Here is a 12,432-nt window from a genome sequence, read left to right on the forward strand (position 1 = left end):
AGTTTACCAAGGTTCCATTTTATTTCTCTTACACCGAATACAATGTTTAAAGTGAAAATGTGTTACTTTCTTTTCAGTGCATTTAGCTTGGCTGGATGAAGCCCAGGATTGTAGTAGAGAGCTGGCTTCCATAATCGCCTGTTTTCTCACCATTTAGCACTATCCGTTAGCAGGCCTGTTCAAAGGAAAGTGAAGCTGTTGGCTTAAAAAAATGCCGTGATATTAGATGTCAGCCATTTAAACTTCTAAAAGTATGAGCCCTGCCTGTGTGCAGTCACCATGGGGGAAATGTCTGTATTAGGCATACAAACCTATTGTTTGCATTCCTCCTTTTTCTTGGCTTTGCTTTTACTACCAACTCCTCAGACTTCCGGGCAGAGCCCTTACCCCTGGAGTGATGCAATTTGGAAACCTGAGCATAATGATAGACTAACTCGATCAGACCTTGTGATTCAGTTGCACACACAATGTGCAGGTTATAATTGACTGGTGTGTTCTGTCTTGATGCTTTTGAACAATAGCTTATAATTAGAACAAGGTCAGTCTGCCAACATTCATAAGGCAGATTAAAGTGATCACCCTATTGGAACTGAATCTATCTACCTATTTTTTTATGACCTGCTATCTTTGGTAAAAAAAATAAAAAAAAAGATTATACAAATGCAAAATTCTTTTGGTTTAACTTGTTAGCATTAAGAATGCTTAGTAGACAATTGAAGTTTTAAGAGCTGCCCTCAGCCTTGACAAAGGAATAATGACACAATGACTGTATTCATCTGGATCTGTTTGTCTTTTGTGTCCAGATAACCGCATGGTATTCTACCCTGTGCTGTACAAATCCCATCACTTCTCGAGTTTGGTAGCTCAATGTCGCACCCTTGAGGCTTACTGGGAAACTGCTACTGAAACAGTGAACATTGCCGTTTTCCCCTGCAGTAACAATACAAAGCTTGATTATTAGATGAGATGTGCAAAAGGCACTCCATCAGGAGTAAAACGGTTTTAAAAAGATTAAAGGCTCTTGTAAAATGACTGTGCCATTCATTTTAATTGACACCCCAGCACTAAGATAATACTTGTGTTTGTATAGTGCATTTTGTTATACTATTTTTGGATGTCCTCTTTTTTTTGGAACATTTTGGTGTGCTGGTAGCCCATTACTTTCAATCCATTACATATTAACAGGCAACAGCACCACAAAAATGTCAGTGGGCCCTTGTAAATTAGGATTACTGTATTGCATTTTTGTGTGGTTTAAATGGTTAAAAATAACCTTTTTCTTTTCTTTTCTCCCTCTCTTTGCAGTGCTCCAATGTTGGCTCTGAGATCCTCTTTTCTCCAGCAGCCTCCACAGGTAAGAGGTACTCCTAAGTACATCAGTGTGTATACATTCTTCAAAAAGAAACCAGAGCGAAACCATCAACTATTGTGTTGTGTAATTGAATGATTTTCTTAGTATTTCATATACCTGTAAGGAAATATTACAGAAGTACTGAACACAGCTTTTTATGCTATGGCCCTTGTTTTATTTTAGACTTACTGAACCTTATAGCTGAACTCTTGGTAATCTAATTCTGTACTTGTGAAAGAATTAAGTTTTTTAGTTTTAAATACAACTGTCATAGGTACCTGAATCTGCCTCTTGTGCTCTTTGGCAGAGCAGCATTCATGGAAGGCTTTGCACAGAGTGATGCGTGTTCTGCTCCCTTCATTCAGTCAGCAGTGGCGGTCACTGACCTAGCAGCACTCTATTTGTTTTACCTGCAGATTGTTTTGAATCTGTATTGCTACAGACACTACAATCTGCATATTTCATCTGTTTATTTGGCTGTTAGGTGAAATTCAGCTATACTCTATGCCCATAGCATCCATTTATGTTCTTTTCATTATTTCTCATCAGGCATTGGTAAATAAAGTCCATTGCTGGTAAAACCAACATGTATGCTTTGGAGCAGGTTTTTGCATTGCTGCTGGAAAGGTTTTTTTTTTGTTTTTTTGTTTTTTTCTTGTTCGTAAATGCATGCTGCATTTTATCAGGGTCATTCCTGAATCTACTTCCATTCAAAACACTTAATACCTGCAAAGGACTTTAAGGATAAGTTCACCTTTTGAACATGTTTCATAATACACCCGTATTTAGGGTACAGCATGTACCTATTCCGAGAGATCCCCCTCACTTGGGCTCACCCCCTTTCCCTGTGACAGCAGGCATAGGTTCTTATTGTCCACAGCCTCTGTCACGTTTAAAATCAACAGGGCTTCGAATGCACAGCTGCGTCATTCATTTAGAGAGATCTGTAATGAATGAGTATTCACTCTTCCTTCAGCTTCCTTCAGCTTCTTTCAACTAAAGGGCCATACAGGGGTACAGGAAGAAAGCTGGAGGAATAGTGTGCAGGAGCCTGACATTGCAATACATTGCAGGCTCTTGTGTGAAAAAAAAAATTATATGCACTTTTTTTTTTTTTTTTACTTCAAAAATATTGCATTTTATTATTTTTTTTAGTTGAAGATTAACCTGACCTTTTTAAAGGGTAAGTTCACCTTTTTTTTTTTTTTCCTCTAAATTCTAGCTCCCCTATGCACCAATATAGTATTCATGTACTTTTTTTGCAAAAATATCAAAGCTTTCCATTAAATCTAGAGTCACTTTCTTTTCGTGACAGACCCCCTGTACTCAAGATGAGTCTGTCCGCCGTATCGCTCCTCTGTCTGGTACCACACAATCCAAGACCTCTTAGCTTTCCCATTCATTAGTTGTAGCTCAGTGTAGGGTAAAACATCAGACAGTTTATTAGAACAAGAATACAAGTCTTATATACAGTTGAAGAGGAGGTTCCCCCCTCCTGCTCATATTACTCTAACAATACACCTGTAACCAGAAACATAAATTAACATGAGCTAATTAACTAATCCCTTAAAGCAGCTGATGTGACTCCCTAACTACAATACACATTATCATACATCTCAACACAGAACTTCTTCATACAATTGCAGGGTTAATTAGCACAAACAACAATGGGTGAAAGACTCTTAGAAGCGGTGACAAGTCATACTAGACTAATTTACATTATAGCAGACAACAGACAGACAGGTGGCTGGAGTTGACATCAGCATCTCCTAACAGTTGTCCCAACATTATGAATCAGTCACTATTTCTAATATAGCATATAGACAGGGTTCCCAGAGTCTGTGTCTTGGGGGGGCATGGACCTGAATCCAAAGTAACACCACCTCAAGGCTCCCCAGGCATACAGCTCACAATGAGCACCATTCCCCCAAATGCCAGGGCCCATAATCGCAAGGCAAGACGCTAGCATTCAGTCCTCTCCAAAAGTCTCTGTCCTGGCTAGGTCTGTCACACTTTTCTTGTCTAAATCCACATTTCCAGATGATTCCATTAGTAATGTGTTCTTGATCAGACTTTAGGTCATGACACAGGAAGGAGTTGACCAGCTGGCCTCATTAGCACACACCCTGTATCATCTACCCTCCCACTCCCAGCTGCATGTTTTTTAAATGAAATGCCACCAATCGGTGATCACCCTTCTCACTGAATACTCAATCAGATTACATAGTGTATGGCCAAACACAGAAGCAAAATGTGTGTTTGCTTCTGTGTTTGGTGTGCTGATAACAATTAATGGCATTGAAAGCGCAACTAGTAGTTTTAGGTGTATAAACATAGCCATACACTGTGCAGTCTGATTGTTTATTGTGTATTTAGTGAGAAGGATGATCACTGATTGAATTTCATTTAAAAAATAAGTGCACCTGTGAATGGAAGAGTGGATATGATGCAGGGTGTGTGCTAATGAGGTCAACTCCTTCCTGTGTCATGACCTCTAGTCTGAGCAGGAAGAGGACATTACTAATGGAAATGTGGATTTAGACAAGAAATGTAAGTGACTCTAGATTTAATAGAAAGCTTTGATATTTTTGTAAAAAAAGTACATGAATGCTATATTGGTGCATAGGGGAGCTGGAATTTAGGAAAAAAGTGTACAAATGTGAACTTGCCCTTTTAAAAATGCTAAAATGATTTCAAATCTTCTTTTGTGTGAGGCTCTATTTTTCACCAGGACTAGTGTTTCTTCATATGACCAACTTTATTACAGCTTATGTAATTTATTCCCCGAAAAATATCAGTACATTGATTTTCTGCACTGTTTGTTCTTTATAAAAATCACATGACCAGCAATAAGAAGTAAAAACCTTGCTGGAACCCATTGGCCGTTGCTCACACTCTGTTTTACAAGGCTGGAGCTATGAAGTACAACACCGAGCTGCACAGGATTTGGGGTCCATTCATATTTTTGCAAATTTTTTGCTGCAATAGGCCCTTAATGAATATCCATGGACCAAAATAATCACTTACTACGCTGACAGGTGTGTGCGTTTGGAATGTGTATGTGATTGAGGGTGCCAGTAAAAATAGATATGCATTCTATAATGCAGAGCGTGGTCCTAAAGGGAGCTTTATCTCAGATATAAATGATGTTTTGGATAGAGTTTGGAATGGTTTGAATCTGCCAGGCTTTCACGGCTGTCTGTGTAACCTTTGGGGAAATTCCTCCTTGCTTTCATAATAAACTTTGTTTATCATCGTATCAGAAAGGCTTAGAACTATTGCCAAGGTTACTGGGACAGGAGGTGAGAGTAACCCACCCAATGGGGACAGATGGTAATAGAAACCTTGCAGGGGTCCCAAACCTTCCCCATTGCATTGGTATTAATCTGCAATGAGGGGTCACAAGGAAATTTTAACATCACTCCCCCTTACCTCTTTTCTTTTTTATCAGTTACTTTGATGCATAACCTTGATTACAGATTAAATAGTATACACCTCTATGGTTTATGATGAGAAAGGCTGCCATTCCTAGCTATTCATCTAAAAATACTACTTCCCTTTCTAATACTAGTCCAGTGACTTCAGTGCTTTGGGTACAGGCAGTGCACCACACAGCCGTGCTGATTTCAAAAGTCGCAGTAGCAAACTACATATTTCTTAGTACAGATTTCCTTTAACCATGTAATATAGACCCTAATCTGATGAGGCGGCACGTCAGATTCAATGTAAGTTGACACTTTTTTGGTGTTTTTTGCTATGATTTTGGACTGTCCTGCATTGTCCCCTTTTAATGATGAAAGATTTGCAATTTGTATTCTACCAGTCAGTCTCCCCATCCCCCTCAGACCAAAATCCTGGCCTTTGCCATCTCCATAATGGGTCAATAAGAGATTGATGAGCACTGCTAATTTTCTCTCCGCTGTATCCCAGGCAGCAGAGACCTTATTGATTTCCAGATTAGTGTTTTCAGAAGTGCCAAACCCTGCTCTGTTTATTAAAGAACATTTCGTTTAATAGGACGGAGATGGCGGGCGCGACATTTCAGTGTGTTACAACTGTTAAACATTAAGATGTTTGCTTCAAGCAGTGCTCCCTTTCAGTATTATACACTATAATACAGTTTTAGTGTTGGGCCTAGTTGCCATGGCAACTGAAATTACATCTCTGATGACCCATTTGAGACAGGGAGAGAAAGGTAAGGGCCGTCTTGGCCACTTGGTGATGCTGGGGGTGAAGAAAGTCAGAGGAGCGGTCAGGCGGATGAGAGGGGGAGGGTGGTGTGCACTTGCTGGGTTCTCAGTGTGCATGCTACTTCTAGACCTAACTTGGGGGGCGTTGACGGGCCTCTAAAGATAGATTTACTAATACTGGTGCACTTTGAATCTGTTGCAGCTGTGCATGGTAATCAGTCGGCTTCTGTACGTGATGGTGATCAGGGTGTGTAGTGTCTGTACAGGGAGATGATCAAGGGGGTCATTGTGTGGAGGTGATGAAGATGGTGCAGTGTCTCCCTCTCTCAGATGTCCACAACATAAAGGCTAATAAATCTGTAGGCCAGGATACAAACTAGGAGGGCTGTTTTGAAATAACCCAGGAAACGTGCAGGGACACTGGATATCTCTGCCTTAAAGAGGAAGTAAACCCTGATGGGTTCTACTTCCTCTTTATTCCCCTGCAAAGTAAAGGCATAATGGGCTAGTATTCCACCCGCGATGTCCCCGCTGGTGGAAGCATCCATCTTTGCCCCTCTTCCTTCCTGGGCCGAGGACTCCGGCTCTGTGACTTGCCGGAGCCTCGTGACGTCACTCCCAGGTAAGGATGAGCTCCGGCGTGTTCGCACAGCCCATGTGCAGAGCCCGCCAGTAAGTCAGCACTGCACTGAGCTAATCACAAGCAGTGAGACAATATCCCGATGCATGGCTGCAGAGATCAGGAAATTTCTCAATGCCTGTGATGAGCGCAGTGCTGACTTCCTGGCGGGCTCTGCACAGGGGCTGTGCAAACACGAGGGAGCTGCCAGTCATGGCACACGCTGGGGAAGAAACTGCACAGAGGGCGTTCCTTTACTGCGCATGTGCCATTGACATCATCGGTGCACTACAAGGTCACTATCTCCTAAACTGCGCACGTTTAGGAGATATTTTTAGTACATATAGGTAAGCCTTATTATAGACTTATATGTAAAAATGTCTCGGGAGGTTTACAACCACTTTAACCTATCTCTGGTCACTCAATTGTTCTCTTTAGTGCCGGGGTGGGGAGTTATATGCAGACAGTCCCAATGCCAAATTGGCCCAGCAGAAACAATGGTGATTAGTCATGGTTTCTCACCTGTTTGCAAGAATGCCAATTCTGGCATGTTGTATGCTACACTATTTGCATGTTAGTATGATTCAAGCAAGAAAAAAAGGTTGCGGACACCTACACCTTCACACTACAGCATTTTGAATCACGGGCAGATTTGCCACGAATCTGCCAGCGATTTGACAGCGCCGATGTGTGAATGACAAATTGCGGGTGTGGGTCTGCCGCGATTGTCGTGCGATAATTTGCACTTCAGTCGTGGCAATTTGCATCGCGGGAAGCATGTTGCCCAAAAAAAAGTTCAGGAGCTACTTTGGGGTGACATGCTTTCCGCGATTGCAGCGCAAATGATCAAATCGCAGCAAATCTGGCCACGATTCAAAACGCTGTAGTGTGAATGCAGCCTTAAAGAGGAAGTCCATGCTAAAACTAAAATCCCTGCATCTATAGCCACCAACATTCTAACATTAACCTATTTAGCCCTAAAAAGAAGAAAAATCAGTATACATACCTTTTCTGCAGGCGATCCGACCTGATCTCCAGCGGCAGAAGCTCTGATCCCACACTGAGCTGTCAGCTGTGGCTTCGCTGTGTAGGTGGGTGTAAAGGACACATCTGTCAACGGAAGCCCCATAGTAAGTCTGTGGGTGATGTCACATTCCATTCATTTCACAGCTGTTGTCGGCTGTGTCCGCTGCAGAGCTTCTGCCCCTGGAGATCGGGTCGGAACGCTTGTAGAAAAGGTATGTATACTGATTTTTTATTTTTTTTTTTTTTCAGAGCTAGATAGGTTAGTTTTAGAATGTTGGTGGCTATCGATGCAGGGATTTTACTTTTAGCCCAGACTTGTACTTTAAATGTAACTTGAGCTAAATATTTCTAGTACAAGCATTCTTCCTATTATTTGTCTTAAACGTATGTTCAGCTCAACATGACAGTTTTTTTCTGATTGCTACTGTGAACAGTTTACACAAAATCACTCTTAGGGGTCTCCCTAGAATCCACAGAACACCATTTACTGCTAGATTTCAGTAAAGTTTCGCCAGAATTGGGGGAGCCCTTTCATGAATAACTGGAAAGTCATATTGCTCAGTCAGCCATAACGTTATCACCACTTTACAGGTAAAGTGAGTAACATTGATTATCTCGATACAGTGGCATCTGAAAGTGGTGTAATATATTAGGCAGCAAGTGAACATGTGGTCCCTGATGATTTGAAAGCAGAAAAAAAATGGGCAAGCGTAAGGATTTGTGCAAATTTGACAGGGGCCAAATTGTAATGGATAGATCACTGGGCCAGAACAAAACTTCAGTTAACCACTGCAAGACCATTCACGATCTGCAGTGGTCAGGGACCTACCAAAAGTGGTCCAAGGAAGGAAAACCGGTGACAGAATCATGGGCTGCCAAGGCTCATTGATGGATGCGGGGAGTAAAGGCTGCCCCATGTAGTCCAAACCACTAGAAAAGCTACTGTAACTCGAATTGCTAATAAAGTTAACTCTGTTTCCAATAGAAAGGTTTCAGAACACACCGTGCATCACAGTTTGTTGTGTGTGGAGCTGCGTAGTTGCAGACCGGTCATGGTGCCCATGATGACCCGTGACCACAGCCAAAAGTGCCTACAGGTCCGGCAGCCTTTGTGGCTGTCAGCTTGTAGTTTTCAATGAACTGGTAGTTCATTCATTCTTCTGTCAGCATGTATTGGAAGCAGATACACTGACAGGTCTGCAGGAGACCTGCATGGCCCCAGCAATCTGCTGATCACTGGTGCAATGCTTGACAGGCTCCTGCAAAAAAATAATTGCGCATTTTTTTGCAGGTTTCGGTGGGTGGTCCTAATGTTATGGCTGATCTGTGTACATGTTGGTTTTGGTGCATATGCAAGGCTGCAGTTTCACAGTAAAATTAACTAAGCAAGCTGTTCGTGTAGGTATATAAAGGGCAATGAAGGGTTAACCATTCTTGACTCTGCTGTGCAAGTCTAGGTTGCCATGGTTGCAGGATGTATGGGACACTTGCCATACAATTCAAGGGTCTTAATTAGCAACTGGTAGCTCATCTTGTCTTGATTTTCAAGTTGAAGACCTTTGCCTGTAGACATATTTGTCAGGTGCTTCCTTATACACTGTGCCAGAAAACACAATCTTTCACAGTGGGGTTATGAACAGTTTAACCCTTTCATGACTAAGCCTATTTTGACATTTGGTGTTTACAAGTTAAAATCCATATTTTTTGCTAGAAAATTACTTACTATTACTATTTTTTAGCACAGAATCTAGAGCATAAAATGGCGATTGTTGCAATATTTTATGTCACACGGTATTTGTGTAGCGCTGTTTAAACGCAACTTTTTGGGAGAAGGGACACTTTCATGAATTTAAAAAAAAAAGACAGTAAAGTTAGCCCAATTTTTTTGTATAATGTGAAAGACAATGTTACGCCGAGTAAATAGATACCAAACATGTCACGCTTTAGAATTGCACGCACTCGTGGAATGGCGACAAACTATGGTACCTAAAAATCTCTATAGGCGATACTTTAAATTTTTTTTACGGTTACCAGGTTAGAGTTACAGAGGAGGTCTAGTGCTAGAATTATTGCTCTCGCTCTGACGTTCGCGGCGATACCTCACATGTGTGATTTGAACACCGTTTACATATGCGGGTGCGACTTTCGTATGCGTTTTCTTTGCTGCGCGAGCTCGCGGCAAAGGGGGGCGTCCCCTCCCGCTCCTCCGGTATAACAGCCAAGCGGCTTTTAGCCGCATCGACTGTTATCCCTGGAAAGCCGATCGCCGGCTCTAAAAACCGGTACTGGGATGATGCCTGCAGCTGCGGGCATCATCCCGGTATAACCCCCGAAAGCAGAGTACGCACATCTGTGTACGCTCGGCGGGAAGGGGTTCATCTGAACTGGTGATCCAGATTTTATATATCTATCTAATTTGTCCTTTACCCCACCATCTGCTTTTTAGTGTTGTGTTGCCCTAAGTGTCTCTATTTAAACCTCTATTATGTCCTGTGCTGAAAGACGTTTAAAGCATTTTAGTAGGATGATGGAATTCATGTTGTGCCATAACATACAATTGCCGGCCTTTGGTCTTACTAAATGCCTCCCTTCTAAGAGGTACTGATACAAATATTGGTTAAGGCTTTGAGAAACTGTTGCCTTTAATCATACGAGTGACATTGCAGTGCATTGGGAACACAAGCCCCTTCCTGCTGTATTTTTGTTCTTTTGGTCTGCCTATTTTTTTTTTTTTTTTTCACCCAAGTCACTTCAATTAAAGTTTTTCACAAATGCAACATCACACCACATCCTACATCTTCAAAATGAACTCCACATTTGGCACCATGTTTCATGTTATAGCCTTGTTAAGTGGGGTACACATTCTGAGAAAATCGGAAGAAAAGTTCTGATTGACCATTCGTTTTTCCTATAGTATACAACTTTCGACATCTGATTAAGACTTTCCAAATGAAAATTTCCAAAGAGACAAACGCCAACATTTTTCTCGTCCTAGAACAGAACCGATTTTTGTTTTTAATGTGTACTGTTTTCGTATACTAAAAATCGGATATGAAAGGCTGCACATGATGAGAAACAATAGATCACAATAGTCAAAACCAAAAAAAGCCTTCATCGTTTAAGAATTTTCGTACAATAGGTACCATCCTCGGTTCTGACCTGCTGTGAAACAATGGGGAAAACCGGATGATCATTTGTCCGATTTTCTGATTGTGTACTGGGTCTTTAGGATGTATCGTAAAACATAGTCCACCACTCCCCACTTTCACAATCTGGAGGTTCTTCTCTCACTGGCTCCTGTCAGATTTGAATTTGGTTTGGCTGTGCATAGCTCCACCTACATAGCTGCATCATTCATTCAGAGAGTTGTGGGGGAAAAGAAAATCACATCTGCCACTGCAGCAGAGGCACTCTTAGTTCTCAATGGAGCACAAGTGTTGTGACATTGCCGTACTTGTAGTTCCTCCAGCTCCGTAACTGAATGTCTATAGCTCAGTATGGACTTGAGCCAGACTGTGTCTAGAGGAGCTAGAGCAATGCTCCCACAATTCACTGGTTCTAAATGAAGTGCTTTGCGGGGTCAAATGCAAGAAAAATTGTTTGTTTGTTTTTTTCGCAAGACAGTGTTCTCTTTTAAATGCATGGTAATGCACGTCAGCAAATGTATGTTGGTAAGGACCCTCATGAGGTGACCAAGCATCCAGTCTACTATGCTTAAAGTGGAGGTCCACCCAAAAGTGGAACTTCCACTCATCAGATTCCTCCCCCCTCCGGTAACACAGTTGGCACCTTTCAGGGGGGAGGGGGGTACAGATACCTGTATATTACAGGTATCTGTACCCACTTCCGCCATAGATAGCCGCAGAATCTGCGGTTATTTACGCCACTTTCTGCTCCCTCCCCGCTGCCTGCTGGGAAACACACGGGTCCCAGAGGCAGCAGGGACCATCCGTATTGCACCGGGAAGTGAAGCCGTACGGCTTCACTTCCTGATTCCATTACTGAAGATGGAGGCGGCAGCACCCGAGGACGGAGAGACGGTTCGGCCTCGGGTGCCTACATCGCGGGCACCCAGGACAGGTAAGTGTCCATGTTTTAAAAGTCAGCAGCTGCAGTATTTGTAGCTGCTGACTTTTAAAAAAAAATTTTCTGCGGCGCTCCGCTTTAATGAAAACACTACTATTCAGATTTGTGTCTGACCCATAGCTACACACCTACTTGCATAATCCTTAAAGTGGTTCTTCCGGGTCTCTCTCTCCCCATTGGTCCACACAGCAGTGGGAGCCATTGGCTCTTGTTGCTGTCAATCACAGCCAGTGTGAATGGACGCACAGAGCGCAGCTCGGGAGCAAACCTGCCCAAGTGCCCCCATAGCAAGAGGCTTGCTATGGGAGCACTTGGCAGGGGCAAAGAGCCAGAACCAGCAGGGGACCCAAAAAGAAGAGGATCAGCGGATCGGGGCTGCTCTGTGCCATTACCATTACACAGAGCAAGTAAGTAGAACATGTTTGTTATTTAAAAAAATAAATACTTTCACTTTTGAATAGAGCTGCACGATTGATCATCGAGATCTTAAAGCAGCATTTTCCCAATTCAGTGCAGAGTTCTCTGCTGACAGCTGTCAAAAAAAAAAAAAAAAAGTTTCTCACAACATGCTAAAGAGAAACATTGTAAAACACTTTCTTTTAGATCAAAGAGATGAACTTCGGTCTGTAAATTAAGTCCATTTAACCTTTTAAAGACTAAACCTTTTTCTGGCATGTGTTGCCTACAAGTTAAAATCAGTATTTTTTTGCTAGAAAATCACTTGGAACCCCCAAACATTATATATATATATATATATATATATATATATATATATATATATATATATATATATATATATATATATATATATATATATATAATATTTTTTTTTTTTTTTTTAGCAGAAACCCTAGAGAATAAAATGGTGGTTGTTGCATTATTATTTTATGTCACACTGTATTTGTGCAGCGGTCTTTCAAATGCAATTTTTTTGGGAAAACTACACTTTAATGAATGAATAAAAAAACTAAACAGTAAAGTTAGCCCAATTTTTTTTTTTTTTTTTTTGCATAATGTGAAAGATGATCTGCCATGAGAATCGTGATCTTCTAAGCAAAAAAATTGTGATTCTCATTTTGGCCAGAATCATGCAGCTCTACTTTCGAATCACTTTAAAGTAGAACTGTAGATGCAGACAGTGGTACAATTCACAAGAGAAA

General features: G+C 41.6%; 1 protein-coding gene across 8 annotated transcripts in view; it reads left to right on the top strand.

Annotated features, from left to right (window-relative positions):
• The window catches only part of FBRSL1 (fibrosin like 1), a 754,265-nt gene that overhangs the window by 703,064 nt on the left and 38,769 nt on the right, over window positions 1-12,432 (top strand). For all 8 annotated transcript variants that reach the window (XM_073628367.1, XM_073628336.1, XM_073628382.1 and 5 more), the window contains one exon: window positions 1,306-1,354. In XM_073628367.1, coding sequence (XP_073484468.1) covers window positions 1,306-1,354 — 49 coding nt within the window. The remainder of the gene's footprint in view (window positions 1-1,305; window positions 1,355-12,432) is intronic.

The sequence above is a fragment of the Aquarana catesbeiana genome, linkage group LG01, assembly GCF_042186555.1.
Source record: "Aquarana catesbeiana isolate 2022-GZ linkage group LG01, ASM4218655v1, whole genome shotgun sequence".
Taxonomy (NCBI): domain Eukaryota; kingdom Metazoa; phylum Chordata; class Amphibia; order Anura; family Ranidae; genus Aquarana; species Aquarana catesbeiana.